The sequence below is a fragment of the Periplaneta americana genome, chromosome 10 (genome assembly GCF_040183065.1).
Source record: "Periplaneta americana isolate PAMFEO1 chromosome 10, P.americana_PAMFEO1_priV1, whole genome shotgun sequence".
NCBI classification, from domain to species: Eukaryota; Metazoa; Arthropoda; class Insecta; order Blattodea; family Blattidae; genus Periplaneta; species Periplaneta americana.
This window is the reverse complement of record NC_091126.1, coordinates 9,681,385-9,702,355: the sequence shown is the minus strand read 5'-3', so window position 1 is coordinate 9,702,355 and position 20,971 is coordinate 9,681,385. Positions and strand designations below refer to the sequence as shown.

Genomic DNA, 20,971 nt, shown 5'->3' with positions numbered 1-20,971 from the left:
TCAAGCGCAATGAGCTCAATAAAATGTTAAAAACTAGCCGTACCCGTGCGCTCCGCTGCACCTGTTAGAAATAAATATAAAGTAATTACATAATTAAAATAGGATGTTTGATCCAGGAACATTCGTGTTTGATAGAAGGATAAATCGTTTAATATGTTACTTAATTTAAATTGTAGTTAAATAATTAAAACGCGGTGCAATGACAATTCCTTTAACATGTTTCTTAATTGTTATTACATGCAACAATAGTTTAATGAATATTGACATATCATTTAGTTTCAATGTGTATACTTTATATTACTTGCTATATGTTTCAGAAGTTACTGTAATAACATTGTAGAATTATGTCCATCTAGAGAAACTACACTTTCCAATGGTGAAATAATAATTAAACAATTAATTAGCTTCCAATATTACTTCACACAAACACAGAAACATTCTCTGTAGGCTATGTTTAATACCTTTCGATTGTTGTTGTCCAAGGCCCCTTATAGACGAAGTCATTTGTTTTTATTTCAGTACAGCATCTTGGATGGCGCTGTTATTGTAATTTTAAAACCCATTTATCTCATTAAATATCAGTCCTATCAAATTTTTGTATAGAATAAAACTTATCGGAAATTATTTTTAAAGAAACTTTTGTTATGTAACATTTTTCATTAAAATCAATAATAAGCGAGATATTTCGATTTATTTAATTCAGGCCCCCTCCCTTTAAATAAAGTATTTTGAATGCCATATCGCCTAAAATCTAAGTTACAACGAACTTAATTTATATTCCAATTTTCATATGAATCGGTTCAGCCATTATCGCGTGAAAAGGTAACAAACATCCAGACAGACAGACATACAAACAAAAATTTCGAAAAAGCGATTTTCGGTTTCAGGATGGTTAATTATACATGTTAACACCAATTATTTTTGGAAAATCGAAAATTACCAGAAAAATTTTGGCTACAGATTTATTATTAGTATAGATTAAAATAAGCCTAGTCACATTACTTGAATACAGGCTATACTAAAATTTGTTTCTAAATGTTTTTATATGAGTATTGACGTTAGCTTTATATTAAAAACGTCATTACACTTTATAGTACGTACAAATATTTGTTCATTATTTCTCCAGTAGGACTCGTTCAGTTTCATTTAATTACACAATCTTTCTATATTTGAACATGGGTAGGATGAACTGAAACTATACCGGATAACAGTGTTTTCAGAGAAACAGTGGTAAAAGAAGTACATGCAGTAATATATAATATGGTACTACGGTAAAAAAAAAAAAATTCATAAGTAAGGGCAGAGAATAAATCACACTGAAGAACTGTACATAATAAAAATAATATAAATAATGTAACCAAAATTTAATTACTTTCCTAGCGAACAAGAAAAACAGCTGTGGCAAATGCAGTTCAAAAGGCAGGGGAATAAGCACCAAAAGTGTCGGGAGCAAAGCACGGAACAATTAATAATATTTTCATATACGAGGACCTTTCAAAAATAAGGAATGGTCTACTATAATACAGAAATGAAAAGTCAAATACATGGTCTCTTATATGAAAGTTTTACATACAACAATTATTTATCTCTCTAGATAATTACCGGTATCACGACAACTGCGACATTTAGTGTGGCACGAGCATTTAAAAACCTTCATGAAAGAAACTTGCTGTCACTGAAGATGTTCCTGAAACACTGTAACTGTTCGTATGAGTAGAAACAGTTTCAAGTCCATAAAGGAATGAAATCGCTGGGAGCTAATTCAGCACTTTACAGTGGTGTGTCGAACAATCCCACCTGAAATGTTGAAGCTGATAAAGTGTGTGACAGCACGCATTACCATTTAAGACGACGACACCAAAAATTTACAGACCTCGTCTTTTATTTTTTTTTTATTTCCTGCAAATCACAGCACGAACTTGGCACAGACAGAAAACCTGTTACTGTTAGTTCCAGGCAAAATTTGTCGGCCATTTCTCAGTAATTCAATTTCGACGCTGTAGTTGACAGCGGCATTAAATAAAATACTACTTCTCCATAACGAGCTTGACAAAAGCATTGTATTGGTGTAAATACAGAGTGGCCCACAAGTCGTCAGTTGGCAAATGTACTAAAACATTGTAAACAGGTTTCCTTTACAAACGTAAAGCCATACATATCACATGTAATAACATGATACTTACTACACTACATCAGATGGTCGAAGTGATCATTTTCCTTTTTAACGCAAAGGTGATGTCTATTTAATACAGACACACAAAAGAAGTATAGTGTACTTCCCTCGATAAAATATTCACAGGTTCAATTAAAGTTTTGAACAGACAGGGCCAGTACCGGTAGTGGATCTTTCTGTATAATTATGTTCATTTAACAAAATAGAAGTGCTGTTACTAGCAACAGGTAGAAAAGGTACCCATTACTTATATTTCTGTTGTTGTTGTTTAGTCAACTGCAGTAGTGGCTCGTAGTTAAAGGCTCTTAGGTAGGGCCACCCCTATAAAATCTCCTACAAAAATCTTGACATTTGTTTGTGTTTAATAGTAGAATAATGATTTTCAATAGAGGAGAAACATCGAAATTTTACTCGGCTAATTCATTAATAACAGTCAAAATATTTGGAACTGTTCGCATCAATAGATGATTTTGAGACAGGTTATATAGCCTAGTAATAACAGAGGCTCAACCTCTACTGTCTCTTCCGCATAATAGAAACAGGAAGGGGTGGATTCCTAGTAAAGTCTGGCTAATACAAGTACAGCTAAGGCATAGAGATCTTATGCCAGTAAGTAAGTAAGTACTGGTAACCCTACCTACAAGAAGGGGAAATAATAATCTGCAGTCTAGCTACATTTGTTTCTGTCCAATGTTACATTTCTCTCTAAAATGCTTTAAGTTTTAGCATAGGTAGCTACACTGGAGTAGAGGAATACTTGATCATAATATGATTTGTAGGACCCAACCAATGCTGAATAGTCCTTACAATTTAAGAGTAAATAGAAACTGACTAATCTAGTCATGATGGTATCAAAGTAGGTACCATTCATTTAGTTTTATTTACACACTTATTGGATACCAGTAGTTAAAATGAATGCTGTAACTGAGTGTATGAAATGTACAACTTCTCTGTAAGTACATTGAGGCATCCTAATTGGTAAGGTAAGGTAAAGGTATCCCCGTAACATGCCATGAAGGCACTTGGGGGGCATGGAGGTAGAGCCCCATGATTTCCATGATCTCAGCACTAGAATGAGGTGGTGTGGTCGGCACCACGCTCTGACCGCCTTTTACCCCCAGGAAAGACCCGGTACTCAATTTTATAGAAGGCTGAGTGAACCTTGGGGCCGTTCTGAAAGTTTGGCAAAGAGAAAAAATCCTGTCGCCACCTGGGATCGAACCCCGGACCTTCCAGTCCGTAGCCAGCTGCTCTACCAACTGAGCTACCCGGCCGCCCAAAGTAAAGGTATCCCCGTAACTTGCCATGAAGGCACTTGGGGGGCATGGAGGTAGAGCTCCATGCTTTCCATGACCTCGGCACATACAAAACATGATGAGTTGCGAACGTACTTCCTCCAATAAACTTTCATAATACCCTACAAAATAATGAAAAACATTCAAATACATACCAGTACAGGATAAATGTCCAAAGATGAAATGTTTCTGAGTCAAAGTCCCTTTAATGAATGTCCATGTTTCGGGGCAGATACGTATTTGAAATGTGTGCCAACTATCTCAATACTCGGTAGTATTTCACTGAACAGGTAGGATTCTCCCTCTCTCTCGTTTTTAATAAACTGTCATTGTTACTGTTACATAAAGAGCACACGTTTTTCCCACAAAATATTTTGAGCAAGTGAGACAGTCATGTGCTTCGGAAATGTTAAATAAATAAAAATTAAATACAGCTACTTCAATTATTTGTCATATCTGCAAGGTTCCCATACAGAATTGTGTTATTGTTATTTTACTTAGTCACACACATATTGTTAATTTATTTTATTTTACAGTGATTTCTTAGAATGTATTTGTTAGGTACTCAATGCTGTGAGATAATAGAACTAATATGAAGTTGTGAAACTATACCACACAGATAACTGTAGCAAAATATTAGTTTGTGGCTGTTATTACCCCAACACAGTGTAGTGAGTTAGCAAAGACCCAAAGCCCAATGACACACACAATAACACACAAGAAAACGTCAGCGTAATTTTCAACAGAAGTGAGTTCCATTCACATGATACTGAGTGAGTTGCTGACGGTAGCAAAATGCTAATGTATATTCAAAAATGTTGTATACGATTTGTGAAAGTTATACACATCCAATGTTCAGCAGATATCGGATAATGATTTTTGTGTTTATTTAAGATTTTCAGTAATTATCGGTACCGTATATTGGAAAGACTAAAAAATTTAAAGTTTATTTTTCTGCATGTAAACCCTCAGAAAATTCGTTAAGTTTAAATAAGAATATCATATAACTTGACATTGAATTTTACAACTGAAAATTTTATACATTTTATATTTTGCTTACACTGCATAATTTAATATTCAATTTGAGGCAGTCTTTTTATCATGAGCCAAAGTATCTACAAAAGAGGATGCTTGGAGCTGGGTGGAGTATATGGGCCAAACATACTAACAGGAAAAATATAACAGAAGAGAAACTGACAGTTTTCATCATCAGTAATACACAAGCTTGTCATAATGTATAGCTACTATGATTTCAATATTGTTGTTGATTGATGAGAAATATTATAGTAAATTACTGTTTAACAGAAACAAGATAGTTTTTAACGTGAGTAGGTATTACTTTTAAATGATTGATTAAATGGCAAACTTACTAGTGTTAATTATATAAGCACGTGTGGCTTACAGCTGTTTCGGTGTATACTGTACACAATCATCAGAGCCTACTAGATCTCAGCATCATCTCGGGATCGCTGCCTGTTGTAGGGGCGCGTTTGCGTGTTGAAAAGTGGAGTCATGATAAAAAGACTGCCTCAAATTGAATGTTAAATTATGTAGTGTAAGCAAAATATAAAATGTATAAAATTTTCAGTTGTAAAATTCAATTTCAAGTTATATGATATTCTTAATTAAACTTAACGAGTTTTCAGAGGGTTTACATGCAGAAAAATAAACTTCAGGATACTTTCCACAAGAAGTGTACAGCCCATTTGCACTACTTGATTGGGTCCAATCTGACTTTGTCCACTGCTATACAATAATTAGTCGATATATTTATTTTTAAAACATTGAGGTGAGTTGATAGGGCGGCGCTTAATTTTCTTGGCCTGTGAGAGATTTTTATAAAAAAAAAATTCCATACTCTTACTCATTTTCTTCTTCTTCTTTTATCACCACCATTACCATTATCACTATCACTATCTCCACTAAATTGTGCTTACTAGTCCTTGAAGACCCCGCACCTAACAAGGAAATCTTCCATAATCATCAGATCGAAAACCCCCTTGAAGTAGAATAACTCTTCTCAGGTTCTCAGCCAGGTAAGTTGGAGATTAGCTTCCAAGCTTTCGACGGCTAGCTCTGCCATCTTCTTCAGGCCTAGAAACTGGTCACAAGATAGATTTCGGCGCCACCACCATCTTGCACAAGACATCAGGTTACTGGGACTTAGTTATCAAGGAAGCCATCGAAATCCAGCTAGATGGCAATAATTTCAACAGAGACGGGGGTCTACAGCTGAGTACAGCATGGAAACCTGCCATCAATGCGCTTAGACCACCAGCACACGGCAGACAGTCGGGACCAGCAAGTAGCTCCTGATTGGCTGCCGCGTCCACCAACCAGAATGCGCCTGGCGGTCGGGACTAGGAACTAGCTCCTGATTGGCCCGCAGCGGGAAGCCCTACTTTTGCATATATACCGGCTAGACATGGTCCCACATCACTTCATTCCCTGAAGGAGATGGCAGAGCTAGCCGTCGAAAGCTTGGAAGCTAATCTCCAACTCACCTGGCTGAGAACCCGAGAAGAGTTATTCTATATCAAACGCCAGAAAAGCCTCAAGTCGTACATACCCCTTGAAGTGTTTTATATGAGCAGACAAAGGATACTTGGAAATAAAAATAATTAGCTGCCAATAGAGAATGCAAGGCACTAAAAACTGCTTCCAAAATTAGCATTCAATTTGCGTTTGAGTAGCCTTTCTGTCAGGTTGCTAGAACACAAGAAGTGCCTCACATTGTTTCCAGTAGGTCTATGCCTCCATAAATATTCTATCTTAAACCTTCTATATGATACTTGATTTATACTGACATACGGTGGGAAAGTTCTTACAAGTGCTGAATGAGAACACAACACATAGTTCATATTAGACTCAGATCTGACTAAATTGAGAGTTACAATTTTCCCCTGTCTACCTCTACTTTAGTGAAAGATGCGATTCGGTTAGCGACAAACAGAAAAGTTACTACAGTACTAGCACGACAGATTATTTTATGCTATTTTCAAATCAATTTTTTGTGCTTCGCAATTATTGTACGTCACTATTCCTTTACAGTATTTACGTGTGTAAATAATGTCCTTCCATACTGGACAGTTGCGAGATGGGTTGCTATTTTGAGGGCCTTTAGAACGGATGTGTATGCTGTAATGATTCTGCCACAGAAAACCTGTAATGCTATGACAACGATCGTAATAAACATGAGGAGCAAAATGTTGGAGTATTGTTAAATGTCCGTACATTTCGTCAATTCCTTGTCCTTTTATCTGTATATTTCACATTTTCCACCCACGCTCAAATTCTCACAAAAAAAATAGTTGCCATGACTTATGCCCCAACCCCAACCCTTAGGCCTATATGTATATATGGCATATGTGGGATTCTTGTGACATGAGATCAGCACGGCGGCATGCCTCCATCTAAGACAACAGAGGACATCACATCCTGTGTTCAGCGGGATTCGAACCCACGACTTTGAATTCTTGGTATCGTAGTACACTGTGGCTTGCACCCTCTTTACTCTCGAATGTTATGCGCAAATGGCAAAACAGTTTAATATTTACGTACCGGTACAGTAGGTACTACAACATTGAATGTTAGAACACGTAATTTAGGTAGTATGATCTCCTATCTTCTCAGTATATGATATTATAAAGAGATAAGACACTGATGTCAGTAAGATCCATCAAGCTTACTGTATTTTAAACTGTATGAAATAGTTAAGTTAATACTGGGTGTTCAGTTCAAAGTGTGTCATGGCTCACTGTATGCCGTCATATGGCTAGTCGATGAGCCTAGAGAATTCAATCTTCCTACACTTCTGCAGAGGTGTATTACCTATGTGTCAGAGAAGTTGCATAGCAAGTACGGCGTTCATTCTGAAGAGTACTTACTGATATGTACGGTAACGCCGGTAGTGGTGGGAATGTGAACTGTTTGGAAACATGTACTGAGGTTGGTTTTTTTCTTACTGTCGGGATATGGAGAGAGGGTTAAGACGATTTCTTACGTATTTGTTGACATTAACTTCGACGGTCAACATGGACACGGAGCATTTGATTTGTGTTGTGGAATGTTGCCGTATGCAACCAATGATAACAAATACCCTGCGTACGACTTGGCCGTGCAAAACACAGTTCGAAAGAGGTTATGGTAGCACACAGACAGTACAGACCGCCATCTGTTGCTACGACGTTCAAGTTATACCGTACACGTTCTCAAGTTCAGATTGAACGCCTTGATTAATAGGCAACTTCTCTGACATAAAAGCTGAAACTCGCTTCAAATCACTGACTCACAACAGTGACGTCATGACATACTTTGAAATGAACACCCAGTATATGTTTATTTCTAATTTCTGTACACAGCATGTATTGCAGTGATACAAAATCATTTTCAGCGCACTCTATACCTACATTACGGGTGATACTCTCTCACTTCTGTGTCCAAAAATATGAAATACGAAACGTTTAATAAAGAAGATGAAGAATGATGCACAGGCCTCAAACACAACACTGACATGTGAAAAGAAAGCAACACAGACACAGCTTAGGTTAATGCAGGAAGACAAGAATGTGCAAGACTCAAGTTGCGCATCCTTGCAAACAAGATGAAGTACCTCAGACCACTCTCCTTCAGACCAGGAGAATGGACACTGTGGTGCACATCCGCGGACAAGTTTAGGCATCTTTCTTTGATCGCACTTGGCTGAAGAAACCACCACCTCAGTCTCATTCAAAATTCTAGGCCGCAATCTCTGATGTCTCCCTCCGACGCGCCTCACAAACTGCTGATCTGCTTGGGACCTGCCAGCCAATTGGTAAGGATTTGCGTTTGCAGGCACCTCTACACACACTACCCGGCGCTTACGCTCACCTTTCCCACATGTCTTTGAGCACTGTGAAGCAAAAACCAACTCCTTATTGACACAGGAGACACTCCTCGCTCGAGAAAGCTGAATCATATAAACAAATGTGAGAGAACACTCCACCACTATCACATAGAATAAGCCTAATTACCTTCTGTATAAACATGAAATCTGAGGCAAAATAAAACACTTTCACTGAGTCCACTAGCCAAAGAAAGCAATTACAGTACAGTCTCTGATAGAAGAATGAAATGTGGAGTTGGGTTATAGCATTTCTCAAACATTCTATCAAGCACTTAAAATTTCTTCTATTTTTAAGGTATCTAATACTAACTTATGAAAATATACAAATTAGTGCTGACGTAATGGCACAAAAATTGAAAAGAAAAAATAGTAGACGAAGTGGGTAATCATCGAAGGTAAAATAACAATAGGCCCTACGTGTTCTAAAAATTTTAAATTATCGGAGTAAAATAACATATACTTTCTCATTATACGTTTCACATGTTTGGCAACAATTCTGTTTTATATTTTGTATTTTTATTAATAGTTGTTTCTCTATCGAATTGTGGCTGAAAAAAAAAAAAAAACTTAAAATGCATCATTTACTTTGCTCTCAAACATGAAGATAAATTTAGTACGGTATTTTGTATCCACATATTATAAATTATACTTCTTAAGTAGATAGGCTGCATGAAAATATATTTGCACAAATTCAGATGATACCATACAGCTATTCTTATACTGTTAAATTGCAACAATATCTTGCTATTCATGAAAATTAGTACCGGTATTTAATATTGCTAGAGATATTACAAATTACTGGTATTATTATTAGGGCAGCTGTTTTCTATAATTTCAGTGAATATTCAGTTCATTGTAATCTATATTACTCCCATTCTTTTGAATAGACCTAATTTAAATCTATGTGCAATTTATTGTAATCTTCGTTATTCACAATGGTTGTATAATCTCAATATAATTCCAGTTAATTGTAATGTTTGTTATTTTTAACTTTTTGTGTAATTTTAGGTATGTAGTTCATTGTACTCGTTATTCTTATTTTTTTGTATAATTTCAATTTCTTAATTTTTAATTTTAAAATTTTTATGTAATTTTAAGACTCTGAAAATGTAAGAAATTTATATACAAGTCTTTTAACAAATAATAATAATAATAATAATAATAATAATAATAATAATAATAATAATAATAATGATGATGATGATGATGATGATGATGATGATGATGATGATGATGATGATGATGATGATGATGATGATGATGATGATGATGATGATGATGATGATGATGATGATGATGATGATGATGATGATGATGATGATGATGATAATAATAATAATAATAATAATAATAATAATAATGACAATACATATATTACAATAAAAATAATACACTTCTCTGTCACATTAATGTCTGAAGACACACCGACACTATTTCGTTGGTCACTGAATTTATCTTACGTACCATAAAAAAAAATTATGAAATCCACTGGAGTTATTTTTTCGAGTAATTTAATAGTTATTTTTTTTTTATTTTTCAAACAAAGACATAAACAATTTAGTAAAAATTATTGTAAGGCATGTTACATTATTCCCAGTTGAAATAACTAGATGGTACTGAATATAAACGAAATCCATTTATATGTTTGTGATAAATCTCTGCATGTAGAGACACACACTGACAGACTGATAGATGACATGATATAGTACGTAAAAAGTGCTGAAAATATTTAGTTGTGTGAACATGTCGAAATAGATTTCTTGCAACATAATACCGGTACTTCCTGTGTACACTTTGTATAATGAGAAATTAAAAAGTACTGATATCGTGTATTCATTTTTTGCAACATAAGTTTGAGAAATACTTATCTGTAGTAAAGACAAAAGGCGTAATAGATACTGTTTATATACAGAGAATGAAGTGTGTCGTGATTGAGAATGTGTCTATAGATTGGTTTTGAAGTACTGAGATTACGGAAAGAAACCAAATTTGCTCACCAGAACTCAAAGAAGCAGTTGACAAACGCTTTTAATAGCTAAAAAATCTTCATGTGAGAGGATTACTGATGCAAGTTTACCTCTGAGCCACCATACTTCGGCCTTCATGGAGTGTTGTCACAGCAGTGTTTCATTGCAATCAGACTAGTGCGAGTTCATTAAAAAGAAGCTATAACTCTGTCTGCAATATCAACATACTATACGTTAAAACTCCTGAATGTAAGTCACTTATGATTGCGAATGGATTCACTTTGGATTACTCTGTTTTCAAAATGTCCAACTGTTTGTCAATCAGAGCAGTTAGTTTTGTACTATATTTTATTTGGGAGAGGGGCACTACGACCCAACACTATGACTTTGAAAATCTATTATGCTTACTTTCGAGCTAGAAGTATTCATAACTCACACTAGTCGACCACACTAAGATTCTCCGAGTATTCAGGCTTCGAGAAGGCAACCCCACTCATCCTTAGACCAGTTCCCTCCATGCATCACCAGCCGGAATTTGAGAAATACTATGGAATGATATTAATTCCCAAAGTGGGGAAATGCGTGAACTCCGAGAAATACTCCAACTGCGAAGAATCCCAGGCCAGACTGGGACGTCCGTCTGCGTGACAGGCTGGAGGTCTGACCACTCAGTCACCGGAGGGGAGAGCAGCTAGGTAAGGGGTTTCATATAGTAGCGGTTGCACTTTTTACAAAATATTAAATAACTTGACTACCACTTCATGTATTTTCTTCAAGTTTTGCACACTTATTCTACACCATTTTAGCTTCAAAATACACCTAGTAACCGTGACTATGTTTGAAAGTTTGAAGTTTTCAAGAAAAAAAAAATGTATCTTACAAAAATCATGATTTAACCTAATCGGAGAAAATAATAGCCATTTACTAATTTTTTTCTCTTAAATCTGAGATCATGATCTAAAGATTGGTCCTCAATGAGCATCACAGCTCACTTCATATTAAATTTATAGATTTTAAAATTTGAATTAAAAATTGTTGTTTCTTTTTCAATGTATTCTTACTAGAAAATTGCTCATTTTCATTCAAATTTAACCACTGTGGTCCAACCACCACAGATTATTACAAAGGACAAGTATACAAAATTTGAATGAAATCGAACAAACGGTTCTTGAGATAGCAGGTTTTTTAATCGAAAAATGTAATTATTGGGAAAATGAATCTAAAACTGGGACATGCTTGTACTTATATCCTTCACTAAAAAGCACCTGCTGCATATGTTACACCCTCCCTGTCAACATATATCTGAAAATTTGTAAATATATACCCACAGAAAAGTACAACTTACTCTATCGATTGAGACAATAAAAAAATTTTTCAAATTTTTTCGCGATTCTTACTGTATAAGGCCCCTTAAGTTCCCAACAACCATAGTCTCCCTTCCTCACTTAGAGGCGCAAATAGACACATTCTTAAAAAACTGTGTGTTTTGACATATACTTACTATAATCCAAAGAAAATCTGCCCCAATGATAAGCCACGTTTGCTTAAGTCACTTGAATATTTTGTCTCACCTTTCCCCAAGGTTCTACTGCCCACTGATACTCCTTTGTGATTGATTTGTGATCGGAGTTGCTGTAGTTGATGTGACATGCAGGCAGGTCGCACCTGAGCCGGTCCTCAGGTCTATCAGGAGCAGAGCAGAATGTGTCCGCCAGGATCTCCCCAGTGTGTGACTGACAGCGCACCTGCCGGTGCTGGTACCCTCCAACTCCACAGGACTCGTTGCACTGTTGACAAACAAACTAATGTAATCTCCTATAAAAAAGCCAGCTTGGCCGGCAAGTAGAGATCAAAGACCATCAATCAAAGCAATAAAAAGATTTTCACTTCTAAAATTAAAGTACTTCTGTGTCTTCCAATGAATCTTTTGGTCAAAATTATAGGATTTTATGTTTTCGGATTTTCTGATACCTTGATTTTTTTCTTTCTTTTTCTAAAAAAATTGTATTTTTATAAACATTTTTGTCGTTAGAGACATACAATTTGCATTTCTGTACCCAGAAGCATATTTATCTTTACAACATAATCAATTTATTTATTTTTTTCCTCAGTGATTGTTTTTGGTCCATTTTTCACTTTATAAAAAGGAGAGCATGCACTAAAATATAAATTTATGATACTGTTTCATACATAAAATTAAAGCTAATTAAATAATCTACTTTCCGAACTCAAAAAGTGAAGTAACTGTCTAACTTGATGGTAAAATATAAAAAGTACTTTACTTGTATTATTTTCTTGTACATTCAAATAACAAGATACATTTTATTTTTCTGCATAGCTCTAATTAGCATCCAAATGATCCACTAACGAATCACTACTTTCCAACATATATCCTAGACAACTCAGCTTACGCAGTGACATACCGGTACAAGTGAGTACGAGACACATACAGTTAACGACGTCTTCTAGGAGCAAGTGTTGCGATGCAGTAAGGGGAATTCATTCTAGTAAAATCTGTTCCTGGTGCAACAAATTAGCTACCAATTCATTGTATTCTACACCAGTAAAACCTATGTGCATTGAGCTCAAAAGCAAAAGATGTTCCGATTATGTATCAAATTAAATTGAATTCCAGTGTGTATGCTGAAAGATAAACATAACAACAGAAAATGCTTAAGTGATTTTTACCATAATTTTCCACATATTCCATTTCTAAGATTACACACACTTGCTGCACGTATGTTGTTTATGCTTGGATTAATATACTTGTGTGAACGTATTTTCTCTAGTGAAAAAAAAAAAACAAAACAAAATCAAAATATAGACGTTCATTGTCAGACACGAACTCCAAACAGTCTCACTGTCAGGCTGAATGTCGCCCAATCACTGTATCCGAATGTCGAAAAACTGGTTGCAAAATTAGAATTAAAACATCCACGCAATTAAAATTACATTTTCTTCTAATTTCGAAATACAAGATAAAAGCTATGGCTGCTCATCACCGAACACAGAATACAATCTGGTTCCATTATCAACATTCAACTTCAAAAATACAGAACTGTCATAAACTATGAAAGCTTAAAAACATCAAAATGATACGAAAAGAAGCAACTGATAAGGGGATTATTAATGAGCTCATGTCAAAGCCTTCCAGAGCAGATAGACAACTATAAAAAATAATATGCCCATATTAAGAAGTGTAAGGGTGTGAAAGTTTACTTCGAATGTTGCGTACTTGGAGAGAGTAGCAGAGTTGCCATCTGACGTGAATGTCTACACTGTCACGTGACATGCTTTGCCAGCTGAGTGAGCACTATCTACTCACAGCCAAGGAATAATTTTACTCAAACTTAAATTTCGCAACCGCACACTTACACTAATATGGGCAGTTATTTTTTGTATTTATTTATCAACCGTGGAGATCTGACAATGTTAAGTTATTTAGTTTGATGGGAGGTTTCGACATGAGCTCATAAACAATTTTCTCTTATGAGATATAATTCAAGAACTGATTACCTCTGACCACCCGCCTGTATTCCACGCAGGGCATGGATCAATGTTGCACAATATCTTGTCAACAGGCCTGTCAGTAGGATTGCAGTCTTCCCCCTCATTTCCATCATCCGGAGGGCACAGTACCACGCGTCGCATGTATCCTGTTCCACAGGACTTCGAGCACTGCACAAGCAAGTTAAATGTTAATTCTTAACATACAGTAGTTCTCACAAACATGCCAGTTTGCGAAATGGTGGCAAGGAGTTCAGAGTTTCGGCGTTTTCGGTAGTACAGGTAATAACAGTAGTGAGGTATTGTGTTCAGTAATTTTTTTATGAACTGTCGATGTTCCGCTATGTAGCACTTAAGCTGAATTTTCCACTAACTTAATCTCACTGGAAATACTATTTGTTGTCCCTTTGTATTTAATTGGGTTTAATGCTGTTTTTTTATTTTCATTATGCACCAGTGAGCATTTGGGAATAATAGTCCCAAGTACAGAGTGTTTTATTTTTTTTTTTATTTTATTGGGTTATTTTACGACGCTGTATCAACATCTAGGTTATTTAGCGTCTGAATGAAATGAAGGTGATAATGCCGGTGAAATGAGTCCGGGGTCCAACACCGAAAGTTACCCAGCATTTGCTCATATTGGGTTGAGGGAAAACCCAGGAAAAAACCTCAACCAGGTAACTTGCCCCGACCGGGATTCGAACCCGGGCCACCTGGTTTCGCGGCCAGACGCACTGACCGTTATTCCACAGGTGTGGACTACAGAGTGTTGGGGACTACCTCAAACAAACACGAAATCACATTCATAATTAGGCTGAGACAGCTAACACGAAACATTCTTCACTCACCTTAGTTGTTTCAGGAAGAGGCTTTTAATCTAACGTCATCTATTGATGTACAGTACAACTTATTTTACAAACAAGCAATAATATTAAGTGAAATATTTTAAATTGAGTCTACCAATTCGCTTCACAGTATAGCCTGGAGGTAAAGCATCTGACTATAAACTGAAAGGTTTTTAGATCGAAATCTGGCGGCTGCACATAAGGTAAGTTAAAATAAACAGCGAAATTGACAGCGATTGTTACCACAAAAGAAAAGAAACTCTAGCATCTCTACACAAGGCAAGAATGTTTGGCACGGACGAAGATCTACAAAGATATGCGAAGCACAGAAGAGAATTTAAACAGCTCCTGGAACTAAAGAAATCCTACCATATTGAAACTGAGACGAGAAAAACAGCAGAGTCCGCAAAAAGAGATCCCTTCTTGGCACTCAGCAAAAAAATTGCTCCGAGACCGAAAGAAATCCCAATGAATATGTGGGAAAAGCACTTCAGAGCTATTCTGAATCAAGAAAACAAGAAATTTGCTTTCAATGTAACTGGTAACCCTGCTGAAGTTCACGAAAATCTAGACGCACAGCAATCAACAGAAGATAAAATTCAAATAACGTCTACAGAAATCTTACAGGCAATAGGACAGACAAAAAACAAGAAGGCATCAGGCCCAGATAAAATTTACATGGAACACATAAAAGTCACAGGAGTTACTATTACCAATTTGGACAAACCTGTTCAACAGTTGTCTAAGGTCTGGAACAATACCAGATAATTGGAGGGCATCAACAATAAAAATTCTATACAAAGGGAAGGGGGAGACTAGCGACCCCAGTTTTTTAAACTTGTGTTTTAGAGTGTTCCTATGGTATTATCACAAAATTATTTATTTTATTTTATGGGTTTGAGTAACTGGAGAATATTATGTTTTGTGCTGTGTTACCACAGCTTACTATCTTTTCCAGATTTATGTTATTTCCATAGTGTTCTGAAACAAATAAAACAACGTAAAATAAATTGTGGTCTGCAAATCGCAATATTGATGTTGTTAAATAAGCCATAACGTGTTAATTTTTGTTCTTGTGTTCTGAATTAAGTTATGCAAAATAATATGACTTACACATTGTGATTTTCAAGGCGGAATATTCATAAGGCTAAAAAGAAGAGCCAAGATATCATAATTTTGCTTCATTTGTGGCTTTTCAATCAAGTTATATAAATTAATACGACCTATTTCCTCTTGTGTTGCCTCAAAACTAGTCTTATCCAAAATAAAAAGTTGAATAACTAGGGTTCTGTTGATAATATTTATATTTCCCTGCTTGGTAGTCCTCTCAATCTCGATTTGAACTGTTAGTAAAATATTCAGGAAAATTAACTCATGATTAGAGGAAATATGTGCTTCTCGCTTCTCCTGAAAATGTACTTACAGCTTGTCTAAGTCAAGTCTGAGAGTGGGGATAACTGGATGGAAGGTAGAGGCAAAACGCAGTGCCACACAGGTCACTTGACGCTCAGATTTCAACGTGTGCACATCGTTTAAAATACACTACGGAGCGCACGCATTTTTGTCCTTGTCTTCAGATAAAGGCAACAGTTATGCTGTCTCCCAGCATCCCCCCCTCATGCAACTTTCTCTCCTACGCCCACGCTTGCCAATCACAACGCCAAACCTTACTGCCAAGCAGAAGTAGAAGTACAGTCTATTTCAAAGCGTCTTAAATTGTTACCGCTCTATGAACTGAAGCGCAGTAGGAAAACTTTGCTGTCATATGAGACTGTACTGGTCTCCTCTCGTTACCGCCTCCTTTCACTACAGAACTGCCTCCAACTTCCCCTCTCGGCTCGCAGACTTAACTTGGTCGAGCTGTATAGTGGAGAAGGCAAGTTCTGGAAGGAACCGCCTCGTCTTATTGTGTAAATTATGTGTAACGTCTGAAACGACGAACTTTCCATAACAAATTCTTCAATTACTGAAATCGCTCCTACCTGTCCCCAAGGCCCTGTCCTCCACTTCTGTCCCTTCTTGCTGACGTCGTGGCTAGCGTCACTAGCACAGTCCCCATCACACTCCTTCTCTTTTCTTGGTGCTGCCAGTTTCAGATCTGTGCACGCTCGATCATTGGGGAGGACTGTGTTGGTGAGAGAATCGAGACATAACACTTCTCTTGTTGATTTTCCCTGAAAGAAAACAGTGTTGATCATTAAGTATTAGGATAAATCTGAGAGTTGGGTTTAACTACCTTTCACTGAGGAATGCTGTCCAGTTATTTTTATGGAGTGAAATAATAACATATTTGATATAAAATATTTATTAAATGCTAAAATAACACACCAAGGAAATGTTCTATGTTATACAAGGCAAGTGAAAGATGGGGAACAGCACATCACAGTTACGTTCACTAACAGAAAATCTGGAGTCATGTACTTAGCAAGTGATTTCAGACACAGTTATTCATAATTACAATAGAAACTCGATTATCCGGACTAATTGCAACCAGGGGTCGTCCGGATAATCTAAAATCCTGACAATCGAATTCAAAATTTTAAAACAACATAACCAAGAATTTCAAAATGCTACAGAAACTTTATTGTAATACATGAACAGTAACAAAATAAACGTACTGTACAACAAAACATTTATGGACAATTATTACAATATGAAGCCTCAAAGCTTGAAATCTAGCCCGGTTTGAAGAAATCACTTTGAGTTCGAACACAAAACAATAAACAAAGCGACTGTCACTAACAGACAATAACAGAACAACTGAGAACACACAGGCCGGCCAACACTTGCCACAGAAGTAAACAAGCAACTCACATCGACATATGGGCTCTTGACGTCCAGATAATTGAGGATCTGGATAACTGAGGTCCAGACAATCGAGTTTCTACTGTATTCAGGATTGCGAAGTTTGACGAAAAGCTAGGCATATTGTTGTTACGTTTCTCAACCTGCCCAGTTTATTTTTAGGACTGAGAAAGTTTTCATTGCAATGACTGATTATATATATATATATTTTTTTTTATGTACATTTTCATGATACGCAACAGATATATAAAAAATAATGCAAAAACAGATCCAGATTTTAACCAAAATATTAAATTTAGCATCAGTGTGTTTTGTAAATTTCTTCTTCAATGTGAGGTGACTAATTTCAATTTTTTTCTAACAATTTACTGAAATTGCATATTGGACTTCCAGATGGCAAGACACCTTTTGGGTATATGAAGACTTTGTTGGAGAGACCAAGAACTGTGGAACTTTCAATAAGTCACATAAAATGAAGATATGGCATTAGATAAACAAGCATGGAAGACACTTGTGGGCTTTACATGGCCATGGTTGTAATTTTCATGTGACGTAGGCCTTACATTTTAAGACTTTATGGTTTAGATTGAAAACATTTTCTACTAGAATGTGCCTCTGATAAAAATTAGTTGTGGAAACATTTTAGGGCGTAAAAATAATGTACATAATTCATCACACTCAATTTCTAGTAAATTTAAGAATTTAAAATGTGTAATAGCAACAACAAAAATCTAGCATCTCTTCACTTCCATAATAACGACTGTTATCAGATCATTAGTACCCTTTTGCACGTAACATTTTCAATGAAATAATAAATCTAACTTGAAAATGAAGGGAATTTGCAGTAAAAGTAATATCCAATTCAAGATCTCAACAAAAGACCACAATCTCTGAAGAGATCTGCATAACCAAAATCAAGGGTTTTTGATGACCATTTTAATAATATTCTCATTAGTTTATTAGTTAATTAAATAAGAGAATTTTTTTTCGAAAATCATAATATAAATTTGCATCAATTTCGCAATATTTCCATGATTATTTCATGGGGTAAACTTTTAGCTTTAACTGTTGGCAGATATTAGGCTGAACTACCAGTATCTTTGTTAATCAATAGAGAGCAAAAAAGCAATACTGCATCACAGAATTGTAGTATAAATCTTCCTTCATAGTCATTCCCTGTACAGAGACATTATCATAATGTGAAGCGAAAAAACAGCGGGTGGCCCCTAATTTTTCACTAATCTCATCTAATTTTTCTTCTGTAAGAACACTACGTTTTCTGTTTGATTTTCGATTCTTCACTGTGTCTGTTTCTTTAAATCTTTTAACGAGTTTTCTAATAGTTTTGGCAGAAGGCACAGGTCTGTTTGGAAACTTTATTCGAAATTTACGTCTTGTTTTTGCACACGATCTTCTACATTTTATGTACATATAAACACGTTCATGTGATGAGAATTTGTTGGTAGGCATTACCTAAATACACAATAATCACTAAACTTTATACACTAACTTTGTACACTTAAAGAATCAAGAATTTTGTAACACAACTTGTGACTGCATCGTACATCTGTACATAACTCATCTGACATTAAGTACCATAGAGTTAGCCTTTAAAATTAAATGTCATTTTTTTAACAGTCAGTAAGTCAGTCAGTCAGGTATTTTGTGTAAACGATAATACTTGTAGGTCATTATATTGCTTTTGTCTCTTAAGAACTGGGATGTTATTTGGAGTTTTGTTTCGTTTTGGACCCAACAATTTCAGCAAGGTAAAATATACGGTAATATGGAGGTAATCTTAACACTATACGCCCATATGAAGACGCCATTTCATTATTAACATATTCCTTACTACAGTGTGATCATGTTATGAAGGATTCCTGACTTTCGCCAAAACATGGTAGGTCCCATCGGTATTGGAAGGCTTGGCATCTGTGATTCAACTATGGTTCAAAATGTTTTCTAAAGGGTTTACCAATGAAATTTGTGGGAAGACATGAAAACAAAAACCCAAAGTAAAATATCACACATTAATGAAAAGAAATGGCATAATAGGGTCTTTCATTTATATTTACTTATTAGTTGTATTTCTTGTTGCAGAGATATTCAAGTGTTTTTATTTTATGTAAACAGATGCTAATGCCACGGATCTTAATTTTGTAACACTTGGGATAGTTTTATGCATGAAAGAGGAATATTTTAAGAGTAAATTTAGATTAAAATCTCTTTGTAATTACCAAAAGTTATCGGTTAATTGTGTGTTCTGATTACCATAATTTTTAGACTGTTCAAAAAGATAACAACACAATTAAACACAATAAAATATATAGCACAAGACAATGGATACAACCCTAACATAATAAACACATTAATAAAAAAGGCAAAACAAAAACAGAACAAACCAACACAAACACCACACGAAAATAAATACATAACATTAACATATCACAATACCAATACTCACAAAATTGCAACTTCATTCAGAAAACTAAAATACAAGATAGCATACAAAACAAATAATACAACACAGAAATACCTAAATAATCACATTAAACATTCAAATAAATATAATTCAACTGGAGTTTACAAATTAAAATGCAATAGTTGCCCACATTTTTACATAGGACAGACAGGAAGATCCTTTCACACAAGATATAATGAACATATTAAAGCTATAACCAAACCCTACATCACATCAAATTATGCAGACCACATTATCAACAATAATCATGACTACAATAATATAGAAACAGATATGGAAATTTTACACATCACACCAAAAAGTTCACAATTAAACATCCTAGAACAGTACGAAGTATATAAGAATACAATAGCATACCCACAATATATACTTAACACACAATTGCAGTTCAATACACACACATTATTCGACGTCATAATACATCATAACACACAAACAGCCAGCCCCCACCATAGGACCAACACACCCCCACCCCTACCATCGACAAATGCACATCATAGAGTCAAGATCACCAGTGGTTCAAGAGACACTGAAGATTACGTGGCATAGCATCGAAACGGGCCGTCTGTCGAAGGTATATATCTTTTTTAACAATTTTAACAGTTCTTAACGTAAGACTAAGTAAATTTTATGGTTTTAACAAAGTGTTAACGAGAACTTTAATCAATCAAAAAGATATCTACAATAAATTAATTAAATTCCTACCAGTATACCAATCTAGCAAAGCAATTCTAACGAGCTAAAGCTACTCCCATAACCTGAAGCAATGCTAAAATCCTTAAGCAGGTGGTCCTAAACAAGAAAAATGAGTGTGATATCCTATTGCATTAACATTAGCCTATTTACTTACTGGTACTCTAGATCATATATACCCCAGATAGGTCGGCCTTATAGGCTTTGACGTTAACAACATTTGTCAGGTTTACCACGCTGCCATCTAGTTGTTACATAAGGAGTCACGTCATAATTCCCATTTGAATTGCATTAGCGACTGTACTGCCATCTCATGTTC

General features: G+C 35.5%; 1 protein-coding gene across 4 annotated transcripts in view; it reads right to left on the bottom strand.

The window, feature by feature from the left end:
- AdamTS-A (ADAM metallopeptidase with thrombospondin type 1 motif A) overlaps positions 1-20,971 on the bottom strand; it is a 991,514-nt gene that overhangs the window by 358,374 nt on the left and 612,169 nt on the right. For all 4 annotated transcript variants that reach the window (XR_011334233.1, XM_069836834.1, XM_069836835.1 and 1 more), the window contains 4 exons: positions 16,655-16,846; positions 13,837-13,998; positions 11,892-12,107; positions 8,081-8,359 (listed from right to left, as the gene is read on the bottom strand). Coding sequence is in view for 3 of the 4 variants with exons in the window: in XM_069836834.1 (XP_069692935.1) it covers positions 8,081-8,359; positions 11,892-12,107; positions 13,837-13,998; positions 16,655-16,846 (849 nt within the window). In the remaining variant the exon portion in view is untranslated. The remainder of the gene's footprint in view (positions 1-8,080; positions 8,360-11,891; positions 12,108-13,836; positions 13,999-16,654; positions 16,847-20,971) is intronic.